This window comes from Dendrobium catenatum, unplaced genomic scaffold (assembly GCF_001605985.2).
Source record: "Dendrobium catenatum unplaced genomic scaffold, ASM160598v2 fragScaff_scaffold_853, whole genome shotgun sequence".
NCBI lineage: Eukaryota > Viridiplantae > Streptophyta > Magnoliopsida > Asparagales > Orchidaceae > Dendrobium > Dendrobium catenatum.
Window position 1 is genome coordinate 10,000,480 of NW_021319315.1, and position 14,472 is coordinate 10,014,951.

At 51.7% G+C, this 14,472-nt stretch overlaps 1 protein-coding gene across 1 annotated transcript; it reads right to left on the reverse strand.

Annotated features, from left to right (window-relative positions):
- Window positions 1–8,158: 8,158 nt before the first annotated feature.
- Window positions 8,159–10,499, reverse strand: LOC110114137. The gene is made up of 2 exons (XM_020846908.1): window positions 8,744–10,499; window positions 8,159–8,682 (listed from the first exon to the last, which is right to left on the reverse strand). Exons 1-2 carry the CDS (start codon window positions 10,497–10,499, stop codon window positions 8,159–8,161), a joined length of 2,280 nt encoding a protein of 759 aa, XP_020702567.1.
- Window positions 10,500–14,472: the final 3,973 nt, after the last annotated feature.

Genomic DNA, 14,472 nt, shown 5'->3' on the forward strand with positions numbered 1-14,472 from the left:
TGGCGTGGCATGTTCTCGTGGAGGGGCTTTGCCTCAACCACACCCTGGGCTTTCTTATGCTGCATGACCTTTTTCTTCCTTGGTGGAACAATATTCCACTCACCAAACAACTTCTCATCCTCAGTGAGTTCAGGCTTATCCAGCTCAGCAATCGGCTTAAGAGACTGTCCCGCAGGCGGGGTGGATTGCACATCCGGAGTAGCCCGAACTGCAGCCTCCTTGTGAGCGGAGGGGCACTCAGTATCCACCGACTCCGACGTCATGAGCACCTCCGTAAACTGCACTCCCGGGTTAGATCGCGGTCTGCTCGTTGAAGCCACACTAGATCCGCCACTATCAAGGACTGCTTTCCCCTTACCAGCCCCCACTGGAGTGCCGGCCAATCCAGTTCCCCGCATCTCTCCGCAAGCAGGACAGCTTTCCTGCCGGTGCCCAATTCTGCCGCAACCAAAACACGACATGCCCAGGCCTTCGTACTCAACTCTTTGGTAGAACCTGCCTTTCCACCCTTCAATCCATGTCCCCGGCTGTAGCTTCTGTGCTAAGTCTAACCGCACACAAACCCGAGCCTATTCCCGGCGGCCGTCGCCCCCAGTTTGGGCGTCAATCCATAAGGGGGTTCTGAATTGCGACGCATTCTGCATAAGTTTATGCAAATCCCAGTATTGGAGTGGCAATTGGGGAAATCGAATCCAAACCGGAGATGACAGGCCCGCCATCAAATTCGGCGAGAAAGAAGGAGTCCACCTGTCTACCCCCACGATGTTGCCATTAAAGAACCAAGGTCCTACGCAAAGGACGGCATCCCTGGCTTCCTCCAAGACAAATCGGTACACAAAGCAATCAGCCCCAATAGTAGAAAGGTGGTAATCCCCAAAGCGACTCCATTGTCGCTTGATCTCCGCACTAACGGCAAAGTAAGGCACCTTCTTGCCAATGATCTTCCCGACAACCGCATTGTCCAACGCCTGAATGCGTTGCTCCACCAAATCCATATGGAGTTTAACCACGCCATTTGTGGAGAAAGCACCTTGGGCAACCTCCTCAGAGATTTGAATGTGTCCGGTTTCCTCCACGCATTAGCCATATCACCCATCTCTTTGGTTGGCAACCCGGCGTCAAAGGCTGTCGCACGCGTCCCTGAAGAGGCATATCGGCAAACACTTTGCGTGCGGTTTTGAGAAACACCGCCACCGCAGCCAAGGGAAAAGTGGAGGTTCACACCTAGATCAGGGAAGCCACTAGCCATCTCCCCGGGCGTCACAATCTCCGCACCCATTTCCATATCAATACACCCCTTACCGGTTTCACCTCCTGCAGCGGGAACAGCCGAGACCAGCGTACTGTCGGCCCGCGCAGTCACACCATCAGCATCCGGCAAACATTCCTCCTGTTACTCTGCGGCACAACCCGAAGCCAGTTCCAATGCCGCCGCATACCTGGCTGTAGCCGCAGCCTCCGCAGATGCGGCCTCCGCAACGCGCCCAGCGCTTGCTCGAACTCCATGGCAGCGCAGGCCCCCTCCGTCGCGCAAGCCATCTGCTCCATATCCCGCACGGCATCACCCCCCCCCCGCCATGCCCAGAGCCTCTCTCTCTAGGAAACACTCTAGTGAGTGAATGGAGTGGAAAGAAATGAAGAACCTCCAAAGTTTTTCGGTTCCTTGAAAGTTGCATTTGCATTAGTAATAAGAGAAAAAACTACAAGTACAAGCTACAAAAGTACAAGCTACAAGCAAGCTAAGCTCTATCACTTTCCTCTCTGAGGAGTTCAACAAAAGCTAAAGGTACAGTAGAAGAAATTACATCATGCCAATTAAAATCACCCAAAAGAGCTTGCTTAGCACAGAAATCAGCAGGGCGGTTGCTAAGCCGAGGAATGTGCTGGAAAATGACCTGTCTAAATTTGCTAATGAAACTGAGGTCCGGCCCGTCCACCGCACGGTGCAGTCCAGTAGCCGGTCGGTAAACCTCCTGCAGCCACTTAACAGCCTCCGAGCTATCGCCCTCCACAATGTTGCCATCCCGATCATACATCCAATCTTCAATCACGTCTGCAAAGGCCAGAGCTATACTCAACTCAGCTTGTAATGGGTCCCAATGTTTGAAGTATTTTCCCGACGCCACAATCAACTTACCCAGGTCATCTCGAACAACCACGCCGAGACCAGCGGAGTTCGACGGGAGAAGAGTCGCATCAAAGTTCACCTTCAGCCAATTCGGAGGGGGTGTGCACCATAATCTGTTGGCCGGCAACCCAATGGATTGATTGATGCACCATTGCTCCAAATGAGGCATAGAGAATGTCTTTGGAATTTGTGATAGGACCGTGGCCGCAATAACCTTGGGTGTCCCATAAGATCGGCCATGTTTCAAAGCATTACGCGCTCTCCAAGTCTGGTAAACAGCATAACAGAGAATCCTTCCAAGTGCAGGGTTGTCCCGAGCCAGCCCCTTCAATGAGCAAATTAAATCCTCAAATGAATTCGGTTCGGGTAGGCGAAATCCCCAGTCGGCAAGACATGCCAACACCTGTTTCAGCTTAATGCAATGGATCGAGTAGTGGCCGCGGGTCTCCTCCACAGAACAGCCCCATGGGCAAAGGTCGGTGTCTGAAAGGTTCCTTCTAGCCAGCCATGCATTCGTAGGGATTGCATCCCTCAACAATCTCCACCAAAACATCCGTTCTCTCGGGTGCAACCGAAAAAGCCGGAACCAACCAAATTGATAATTCCCCTCGCCAATATGGGCAGCATAGGCTTGGGCAGTCACGGTCACCCCCCTATTCACTCGGACAAGCTCAGGGACATCCTTCACTTGCTTACCCCCCACCGGAATTTCCAGAATTCTACCACCGAGCATCTCCCCGAACGAGTGGAGCACCGTCTCCCGATTCAAGCCCCTATCGCAGTCAAAAAAAATTGCACACCCTGCTGTCCACGCTGTCATCATTATAGTAGAAGGTCGGCCACCTCTCCAGCCTTCTATCAAGGATCCAGACATCCTTGAAGATGTCAATACACTTGCCATTCCCCACCGTCCACTTCAGGATAGGCCGCAGCGCCAAGGCCCCATCCTGTATAATTTGCCAAGATATCGACGTATTCCTTTCATTTCTCTCAGCCCAGGGGTTATCGCCATACTTGGCCGAGAGCAAACGGTTCAGCAACGAGTCAGGGTGCTGCACAAAATCCCAGGCAAGGCGAGAACGGAGCGGCCCTTGCCACACAACGGAGGAGTGAAAATCGAGTCCCCCATAATCCATAGGCTTACACAGCTCTTCCCATGCCACATAGTGCAGCCCCCGACAACCTCCACTTTTGCTCCATAGAAATTGCCTTCCAATTTTGTCAATAGCCGCCAGCACCCCCCTCGGCACCCCCTAAAGAGTCATGCAGTAAAGGGGAACCGTTTGGAGAGCAGACCGAATAAGAGTTGCTCTGCCCGCAATAGAAAGGTGCCATTTTCCCCAAACATTAATTTTATTATTAGCATTCTTTAGCACCTTAGAAAAATCGGAAGCCACCGGCTTCCGCATCAAAAGTGGCAGCCCAAGGTACTCCAAGGATTCCACAAGCTGGAACCCCAACAACTTGGCAAGCCGGCGGTACTTCCACCGAGGGCACCGCTTGTTAAACAGTATGGCAGATTTGGTACTATGAACCCGCTGGCCGGTCCAAAGGCAATACCCCTCAAGATTTTTTTGCACTTTAATAGCATTTTCTCTAGAAGCTTCGGCAAAGACCAGAATGTCATCGGCGTAGAGTAGGTGAGACACCCTCTCCCCGTTAGGAATTAATTTCACTCCAAGTGACCTCCCTCCACAATGAAACGCTTTAGTCAGCAACTGCGAGCATAAAATGAATAAATAGGGCGAGAGGGGGCATCCTTGCCGGAATCCGCTCATAGCCGAGATCCACTTGGACCGTCCCCCATTGAGCAAGAAGGAGAATCGTGGTCCAGTGGTGCAATGCAAGATCCAAGTAATGAATTTGACCGAGAATTCCATAGCCACCATGACCCTTCTGAGCGTGTCCCAAGCCATGCAGTCGTACGCCTGCTCCATATCAACTTTGATGGCCATTAAGCCATCCTTCTTGGTGGAGTGCTGAAATTTACAAAGAACCTTCTGTGCAAGCAGCCCGTGACCAGAGATCGAGCGTCCCGGCACAAACGCTCCTTGGTCCTCCCCAATGATACCACTGAGGAATGGCATCAATCGAAAAACCAAGATCTTCGCCACCACCTTATAAAAGGTTTGACAGAGGCTAACCGGCCGGAATAAGGCCGGCGTGTTGGCGGTCATGTTCTTGGGCAAAAGAATCACCAAGGTGTCCTTCCAAGTCTCACACATTTTGTTAGTGATAAAAAAATCTTTGATCGCATTACAAACATCATATTTAATAATGTTCCAATAAAACTTCATAAAGGAGGAGGTAATACCATCCATGCTCGGAGCTCGGTTGTTCCCCATGCTGAACACCGCCTTTGTGATTTCCTCCTCTATGACATCCACATTCAGGATGTCACGAGCTTGTTGAGAGAGCACCTCCTCAGGGCCTAGTTCCGGCCAATTGTCCTCACAAATTTCCCGGGCCCTCCATTTTCGAGAAAAGAAATCCCAAAACTCATTGTGGATCTTCACCAGATCATTAGTAACCACCCCATCCGACATTTTCAACTCATTAACCCTGTTCGAACGCCGCCGGGCTGAGGCCATAGAATGGAAAAAGTGCGAGTTTGCATCCCCCTCCTCAATCCACCGTACCTTCGCCCGTTGTCTCCACCAGGTAGCCAGCCGAGCCAAAGTCGCGCTAAATTCCCCAATAACCATACGAAGCTCTATTTCCTGCTCGAGACTAAGGCCTCCACCGAACAATCAATGAGTTGTAAGGCCTGAATTCTCCCTTCCAAGTGGTCTTTTTGCTTGCTCAGCTCACGGACCCTGCTGCGGCTCCAAAAAAAAGGGCTCTCAAAGTCCTACTACACTTACGGTTAGCCATCTCCGCCGGCGGACCATAGTCCATTTTAGTCCAGGCTTTATGCACCACCTTCCAGGATGCCGGGTAGCTCGTCCAAACATCCTCAAAACGGATCCATTTGAAACTGGGCGCACCCGTATCAATGCCCAGCCCGAGCAACAAAGGGCAATGATCGGAGGCTAATCGTGGTAGGTGCTTCACCACAGCCAAGGGGGCTGCGCTAAGCCCCTCGGAGTTGATCAAAATCCGGTCTAGTCGGACCTAGATACGGCTAGACGCATCCTTATTGTTAGACCAAGTAAACTTAGGCCCCGTGAAGCCCAAATCGTGCAAGTCGTTCCTAGCCAAGGTATCCGCCATTTCCTGCACCCCGGCAGAAAAAAATGAACCGTTTTCCTCGCCCCTTTTTCTTCTGAGACAGACAACAATCTAAAATCCCCCCCGCGATAATTGTAAGGGATATTTGCTGTCGTCGCCAAGTCAATAGTCTCCCAAAGAGTACGCGGGACATGATAGTCCTTGTTAGCAAAGATGAGCAGCACATTCCACTGTTGGAGCGAAGGCAACACCAACCGACCCCCAACACACTGCATTGTCACCACCTCCACTGAGAACTTAACAAAATCCCCTCTCCATAAAAGAAGAAGACCACCCGACTTCCCCACCGCGGGATGGTGAAAGAAGTCCCATCCCCTACCAACAAGCCAATCCACATCAGCTCTATCAAAGGTTTTAACTTTTGTCTCCACAAGTCCGATCAACAAAACCTCATTACTAGCAATGAGGTGCCGTAGGAAGTGTCCTGTATTCTTCTTACGGACCCCCCTACAATTCCACATAAGGATGTGAGTCATTGGGCAACCGAAGGGGAAGCGTCCCCGCCGCTCGTGCCATTACTGCTTTCCTTTCGTCTCTTCCTAGGACCCACCTGAATGGGCTTAAGAGCCTGGAGTTCCTTGTCAAAGTGAGCTTTAGAAACTCCAAGTTTCAGCCTATCTCTGCCCACCCCAGCTGAGAATAGAGTAGGTTCCGTAACACCGAGCTTGTGCCAACTCGGTTTAAGGTTTTCTTTGCTGTTTCCCTTCAACGGTTCCCCAACCTCCTTGAAGTTCACTTGTCTAGGCATATTCTCACCTAGAGGTTTCTTCTCACCAGCACTTTGAACATTTCTTTTGTTGCATCACCTTCTTCTTCCTCGGTGGGACAATATTCCACTCCCCAAAGAGTTTTTCATCTTCCGACAGCTCTGATTTGTCAACAGCCACAGAAGTCGGCACAGCTTGCCCAACGGCAGCCGAATGCTCGTCGCGATCAACCCGGGTCGTCACCTCAAGATTGATGGATTGGCTTCCCCCTCCCACCGAAATAGATGGTGAAGGCACCTCCTTCGGCGGCACCCGAGGATTAGGCCGCGCCCGACTCATGGACGCCACACTAGAACCACCACTCTCCAAGATGGCTTTCCCCTTAGACATCCCTGCAGGAGTACCAACCTGGCCAGTCCCGCACACTTCCCCTTGAGCTGGACAACTATCCTGCCGATGTACAATTCTACCGCATCCGAAACACGACAATCCCAAGCCTTCGTACTCAACCCTTTGGTAAAACCTCCCCTTCCACCCATTAATCCAAGTGCCCGGTTGCAATTTCTGTGCAAGATCCATACGCACACACACCCGTGCGTACTCTCGCCTACCATCTCCACCCGTTTGTGCATCAATCCACAAGGGAGTACCGAACTGCGAAGCAATCCGCATAAGATTGTGCAGATCCCAATATTGTAGAGGCAGTTGAGGTAGCCGGATCCAAACCGGTGAAGTCAGCCCTGCCAACGAGTTTGGCGAGAAAGACGGCATCCACCTGTCAAGTCTGACAATGTTACCATTGAAGAACCATGGTCCTCCGCATAGGACCGCATCCCAGGCTTCCTCCGAGCCAAACTGACATACAAAGCAATCGGTACCAATGGTGGAAAGGTGGTAGTCGCCAAAACGACCCCACTGACGCTTGATCTCCCCACTTAGAACAAAATAGGGTAATTTCTTCTCGATAATTTTGCCCACCACGGCATTATCCAACGCACTAATGCGTTGCTCCACAAGCTGCATATGCAAATTTACCACACTGTCCGTCGAGAAGGCCCCTTGGGCAACCTCCTCCACAATCCGAATGTGCTCCGGCTTCTTCCACACATTATTCCCATTGGCTTGCCCCAAGTTTGGCGCCAACCCGCCAAAGACATCCAGCCTTGGTCCCCTAGAGGCAATTCGACAAACACCCAGTGTGCGTGTTTGCTGAGTTTCTCCACCGCAGCCCAAGGAGAATTGCAGGTTCACACCTAGTCCAGGATTTCCATCTATGGTCTCATTGGAAGCAAAAGCTTCAACTCCCATCACAGTATCCTCACAACCCTTACCGTCTGGAACCACCGCAGTAGCTGCAGTCGGGGTCGGGGCTTCCTCCGCGCGCCAGGCAGAGCCAGCAGTTGCTGGCTGATCCGCTGCATGGTGCAGCGCCGCATAACCAGACGCCAGTTCAAGGGCCGCGGCATACCTAGCCGCCGCCGCAGCTTCCGCATTGGCCGCCTCCGCAACACGTCCCAACGCCTGCTCAAACTCCATGGCCGCAGCATTGTCTTCCTCCGCCGTGTCCACCGACATGGGCATGCCCATGTCCTTATCCGCTCAAGTTGCCCCCAAAAGAGCACCCGCCGGCCCCTTAGCCAGGTCCGGTCTTTCCCGCACATCAACTTGGCCAACGCCAAACCCTTCCGGTGCTTTAGCACCCCGCGATCCAGCCGCTACCTCATCACCCGACGGCCTAGCAGCAGGCGTTCCCTTGCCCGCCGACTTCCCCAATCCCATCTTGGCCGGGGATTTCACCTCAACGCCTTTGCGACCTCCTTGCACACCAACGCCCGACCTTCTCCGATCATGCCCTCCACCTTCCGCCGAACCTTCACCGCCACCACCCCCGTCGGAGCGGGGAGGAGATCGCCTGTCTCCCCCCGCCATGCCCAAAGCTTCTCTCTCTAAGAAACACTCTAGTGAGAGAATGGAGTGGAAAGAAATGAAGAACCCTCCAAAGTTTTTGGGTTCCGGGCCAAAGTTTTTGGGTTCTTTGAAAGTTGCATTTGCATTACTAAGTTAAAGGTTATAAAATAACAAAACAAAGAGACTAAGCTCTAGTGCTATCCTCCTCCAACAAAGACAAAAGGGAGGGAGGAATATCTCTACTATCACAATCTTTCCACATAAAATTCCCAAAACAAGCCAGGTTGGCACAATAATCTGCTGGGCGGTTTAGCTCCCTCGGGGCATACTGAAAGATAACATGCTTAAATTCTAGCAGGAAGGAAAGATCCGGCCCATCGGTCTGGACATGAAGCTTGTTGAGCCGGTTGAAAGCGGCTTGGAGCCATTGGACTGCACTCCGGCAATCACACTCAATGATAATTCCGTCCAAGTTGTGCATCCACTCTTCAATAGCCCCCTGAAAGGCAAGGCCGGCAAGAATCTCAGCCTTAGTCATATCCCATTGCTCCACTTGAGTCACAACAGCAGCCACGAGCCGGCCAGCATGGTCCCGGGCAATCACACCAAGGCCGGCCACAGCGTTGGGGCGAACAGAGGCGTCCACATTAAACTTAACCCACCTAGGAGGGGGGTGCACCAATAGCAGGAAGACGACAGCCCAAAGGACTGAGAGGTGCACCATTGCTCCAAGATTGGCATAGCATAACATTTCGGCAGCATGGCCAACGCATTAGCCGCAAGGACCGTAGGCGTTCCAAAGGATCTACCATGGACTTTGTCGTTGCGAGCACGCAAGCCTGGTAGACAACGTAACAGTATAGCTGACCCCCACTCGGGTTTTGCTCAGCCGCTTGAGCAAAGCCGGCCAGTAAGCAGTCCAAAGAATTAAAGGTAGGCACCGCGATCCCCCATCCGTCCAGCACCCGAAGGATCACATTCAACATCTCGCAGCTAACCGTGAGGTGCTCGACCGTCTCCGCCAGGTTGCAATTCCACGGGCAGTCCCCGTGGTCATTTAGATTTTGCCGAAACAGCCAACGGTTTGATGGGATAGCCCCACGCAAAATTCTCCACCAGAACAGCTGCTCTCTCGGGTGGAGCTTGAATTTCCTGAGCCACAGAAATTGGTACTGATCTTGACGGAAGTTCCCCTTATACGCCTGGGCAGTGATCGTAGTGCCAAACGGCAAGTTAACAAGTTTCGGAATGTCCTTGTCACCACCAACCCGGGTCGGGATAGCACAAATGTGTTCAGTCATCACCGGGCCGAAAGAAGTTAGGACGAGCTCTCTGTTCCATCCCAGGTTATCATCCAAAAAGTCACTAACCATCCGGCCATCAATAGTTTCGACCGCAAAAAACGATGGCCAACGAGCCAGGTATCTATTGGTAATCCAAGTATCATTTAGGGCCTCAATGCATTCTCTGTTCCCAATGCTCCAGCGGATGATGGGGCGCAAAGCCACCACCCCATCCTTTATGATCTTCCAGGTGACGGACGCACTACATCCCGCAGGGACATTCCACAAGTCTAGCCCATATTTAGCGGCGATAGTCCTGCCAAGGAGCGAACCATTGTGGTGCAACACAGCCCAAGCAAGTCTGGCCCGTAAGGGGCTTTGCCAAAGTGCGGACGCATGGAAGTCAAGGCCTCCAGCAGTAATGGGGCAGCAAAGTTCCCACCACGAAACATAGTGCAGCCCTTTCTTACTCGGATCTTTCTGCCACAGAAATTGCCTAGCCATTCTCTCGATGGCGTTCAAGGTGCCCATGGGGACTGCCGTATGTGTCATGAGATACATAGCGGACGCAAGCAGCAACGTCTGGATTAGAGTGGCACTGCCAGCCATGGAAAGATGCATGCGTCCCCACACGTTAACCTTATCAGAGACCGATCGCACCACCTTGACAAAATCCGACTTGACCCGCTTCCGCATAACCAATTGGATGCCAAGATACTCCAGGGACTGCACCCGGCGGAAGTCAATGTCCCGAGCAATCCTTCTTTGTTTCCAAAGCGGGCATCTTTTGCTAAACAAGATCGCCGATTTAGCGCAGTTGATCCGTTGGCCAGTCCAAATACAATAGTCATTCAGGAGAGCCATCGTCCTCCTAGCATTACTCGTGCTAGCATCCGCAAAGACCAGCACATCATCCAGGTACAGCAGGTGTGAAACCGAAGGGGCATTTTGAGAAATCTGAACGCTAAGGGTCGTGCCGCGTTGGGCAATGGCCTTCGTGAGTAGCTCCGAGCAAAGAATAAAAAGATATGGCGAAAGGGGGCACCCCTGCCGAAACCCGCTCGAGCCGCCAATCCAATCACTCCTGCATCCGTTAATTAGCAATTGAAATTTAGGAAAATAAATGCAGCGCATTACCCAGGTGATAAAACGCTCCGGGAACCGCATAAGCTTCATGACATGCTCAAGGGTAGCCCAATCCATGCAGTCGTAAGCCTGCTCCATATCCACCTTGAGAGCCATCATACCGGACAATTTCGTTGAATGTTGGAAGTTCCCAATAATTTCCTGCGCCAGAAGTCTGTGGTTGGAAATAGATCGGCCAGGCACAAACGCTCGTTGTTACTCCCCGACAATGCTGGAGAGCACCGGTTTCATTCTGTTAATAATGATCTTCGCAACCACCTTATAAAGAGACTGACAAAGACTAATGGGGCGGAACTTGGTAGGGCCATCAGCATTTGGCACTTTAGGGATGAGGATAATAAGGGTCTCTTTCCGCTCCTCATTAATAGTGCTAGTTGTAAAGAAATCCCGGATTGCCCGCAGCACGTCAGTTTTAATGATACAACAACAACAACATCAAGCCTTTATCCCACTACGTGGGGTCGGCTACATGAATCCTTTTTCTCCATTGTGTCCTATTAAAAGTCAAATTCTCGTTTAAATCTAATAAAGAAAGGTCATTCCTAATATTTTCTAACCAAGTCTTTTTAGGTCTACCCCTACCTTTCTTAACATAAGTCAAATCTAATACCTCTACTCTCCTAACCGGGTCATCGCAAGGCCGCCGTTTTATGTGACCAAACCATCTAAGGCGACTTTCTCTAATCTTATCTTCTACTGGAGCTACTCCAACCTTTTCACGTATATGCTCATTTCATATCCTATCTCTAAGGGTAAAGCCACTCATCCACCTGAGCATCCTCATCTCTGCCACACTTAACTTAGTATTATGCTTCTCTTTTAAAGGCCAACATTCGGCACCATAAAGCATTGCAGGCCTCACTACCATCTTATAGAATTTTCCCTTAAGTGTGAGGGGTACATTTCTATCACATAACAAACCCGATGCATTCCTCCACTTCAACCATCCAACTTGAATTCTGCTGATAATATCCCCATCTATTTCACCATCACTCTGAACAATAGATCCAAGATATCTAAAACGTGTACTCTTATTAATGACTTGATCGCCCAAAGTCACAATCCCCTCACTAGGTCTATTACTACTAAAAGTCAGTTTTAATGATATCCCAATAGAACTTGAGAAAGGAAGTGGTGATACCGTCCCGCCCAGGGGCACGGTTATTTCCCATAGCATGCACAGCCTCCCGCACCTCCCCATCCGTAACCTCAGCCATAAGGGAAGCCAGAAAATGTTCCGGAACCTTGTCAATTTCCTCAAACACCGGCCAATTGAGGAGGCAAGCATTCTGTTCTCTCCACTTGTCCCGGAAGAAACCCGTGAACACCTCACAAATGGCCCCCGCATCCGTGGTCTGCTGGCCCTCATTAGTCAGAATACTAGCAATCCGGTTATCCCGGCGGCGGCCCGTGGCAACCATATGAAAAAAGTGAGAATTCGCATCCCCCACCTCAATCCATCTAGTCTTCGCTCGCTGCCACCACCAAGTTGTCAGACGAGCCAAGGTGTCATTTAAGTCACTGATGCAGCTACGCAACTCGTCCTCAAGCTCCCGGCACAGCCCGTTCGGGGAGCAGTCCAAATTTTGGAGTTCAAGAATGCGACGTTCCAACGTTGTTTTAAGCCGGTTAAGGTTCATTGAACGTTGACGGCTCCAATGGTAAAGTGCTCGCAGCGTGCGACGGCACTTACGGTTAAGCACATCCGCTGGGTTGCCAAAATCCAGCTTGTTCCAATTCTTCTCAACAATTCTCCAAGCCGCCGGATAGGTAGTTCACACGTCTTCAAACCGCACCCACCGCTCCGGAGCATTGACATCGCGTGGGCAGAGAGTAAGGAGCAGCGGGGCGGGGTCCAAAGCCACCCTCCCCATATGTCTCACCGTCGCAAATGGAGCATTCCGGAGGCCCTCCGAATTCATGAGGACACGGTCCAGACGGACCCAAATTCTACTGTTACCCTCCTTGTTGTTGGACCAGGTGTAGCGCGGTCCAATGAACCCAAGATCATGTAGGTCGTTGCTGCTCATAAATCCCAGCATCTCAAGTAGCCCCGCAGTTGGAGTAACCCGCTTGCCACCTTTCTTCTCAGCTTGGTCAATGCAGCAATTGAAGTCACCCCCCACAAGCAAGGGTGTAGAAGTCACACCATAGTCACCAATGGTCTCCCAAACACTTTGACTGCGTACACCACCGCAACAGTCCAACTCCGACAGTCGGGAAAGGTGAGAGAGCCAATAACCACTTGCTCATTGGCAAATTGCATTTCACACCTCAAGATGCCCGCATGCCAGAGGACAAGGATGCCCCCTGACTTGCCAGCTGAAGGAAAGTGAAAGAAATTCCAACTGTGCCCGACCATCCTGTCGACGTCCGCACGGTCCAACTGCTCAATTTTGGTCTCCACCAGACCAATGAAGTGCACATCATTGTCACTGATTAGGTGACGCAGATAGTTGCCCGTGCACCTCTTACGGGCCCCCCTGCAATTCCAAAAAAGGATGGTAGACATTACGCCACCATAGGGGATGCGTCCCCGCCGCCGTTACTAGATCCCACATCCTTTCTGCGCTTCCTTGGGGCCTCCTCAATGGGTCCAAGGGCTTGAAGTTCCTTATCAAAGTGCGCCTTTGATGCCCCGAGCTTAGGCCGGGTCGGTCGAGCTCCGGCTTTAAACAATAACGGCTCGGTAGTGCCCGGCCTTTTGTCCCCTTTGCTGGGTCAGAAGTTTTCTTTCATCCGAACCGCTTTAGGCTCTTGGACATCGCCAAAATTGACTTGCCTCGGGGTATTCTCTCCCAACGGCAGCTTATCCTCAGCTGGCAACTTTTTCTGTGGCTTCTTCCCCTTGCGTGGAGCCACAAGATTCCACTCCCCAAAAAGCTTTTCGTCCTCAGTAAGTGACGGGCCCTCTGAGCCCCACACATTGCTACATGGCGTAGCAGGAGTTGAAGAGCAAGCCTGACCGGTCTTGTCCCCACTTAATATGCCAAGGTTCGAATCCGACCCGGATGGCCGAGAAGGCGACATAGGAGTAATAGTCCCCACGACCACCCCACCACCCCCAATTGGAGTTTTGTTGCTGGCCAACGAGCTCGCCTCACCATTCCCTGGAGGTTTCATCAATCCCGATTGCACACCCTTAGCCAACCCGAGAGCAGCAGGCGTCGCAGCGGGACGGCTCGGGCACTGCTCCCGTTTGTGCCCCACACGGCCACATTCAAAGCATGAAAATTCGAGTCCCTCATACTCGACTCGTTGGTGGAAGCGACCTCTCCACCCATTGATCCATATTCCCGCTTGCAGCTTTGATGCAAGGTCCAATTTAGCACATATACGGGCATACTCCCTCCTACCTCTTGCCCCTGTCTGCACATCAATCCATAGTGGCTCACCGATCATGGAAGAAATTCTGATCAAATTATCTGGATCCCAATACTGCAAGGGGAGTTGCGGCAAACGGATCCAAACGGGTGAAGACAAGCCCACAAGCGAGCTTGGTGAGAAATCCGGCGTCCATCGATCAAGGCCCACAATATTACCACTAAAAAACCACGGTCCGCCACAAAGGACCGAGTCCCTAGCCTCCACCGTGTCGTAGGTGCAGGCGAAACAATCAGTGCCGATAGTCGAAATTTGGAGGTCACCAAAGCGTCCCCACTGCCGTCGAATTTCGGCCTCCAGGACAAATAAAGGAAGACGACAGCCCAAAATTTTGCCAACCACCGCATTTTTAAGTAAATTGATACTATGCTCCACCAATTCCATTTTGAGGTCAACCGACACCCCGTCGGATGAAAATTGCCCTCGCTTCACAGCTTCCGTGACCTTGATGTGGTCCGGATGTTTCCAAACGTTTGCATTGGGGGACCGGCCACCAGTCGCCGTAGCCGCCCCAAAAATTCTAGCAGTTTTCGCTGTAGGCGCATTACAACAAGAACCTTGTGTGCCCTCCATATTGTGAAGAGGCACGGATCGGCCTGCACCCTCGCCGTTCACACCTACAGCACTATCAATTGGCAAGCTGCCGCCCGCCCCAGCATCAGTCTTAGCTGGCTCAACCAGCCCG

What these genes read in the sequence shown, in the direction of transcription:
- LOC110114137 (XM_020846908.1), bottom strand. Translation starts at nt 10,499, where the DNA reads ATGGCTCTCAAGGTGGATATGGAGCAGGCTTACGACTGCATGGATTGG. An exon ending in ACGGTCCTTGCGGCTAATGC is followed by an intron (nt 8,683 to 8,743) that starts GTTGGCCATGCT and finishes TGCACCTCTCAG; the next exon opens with TCCTTTGGGCTGTCGTCTTC.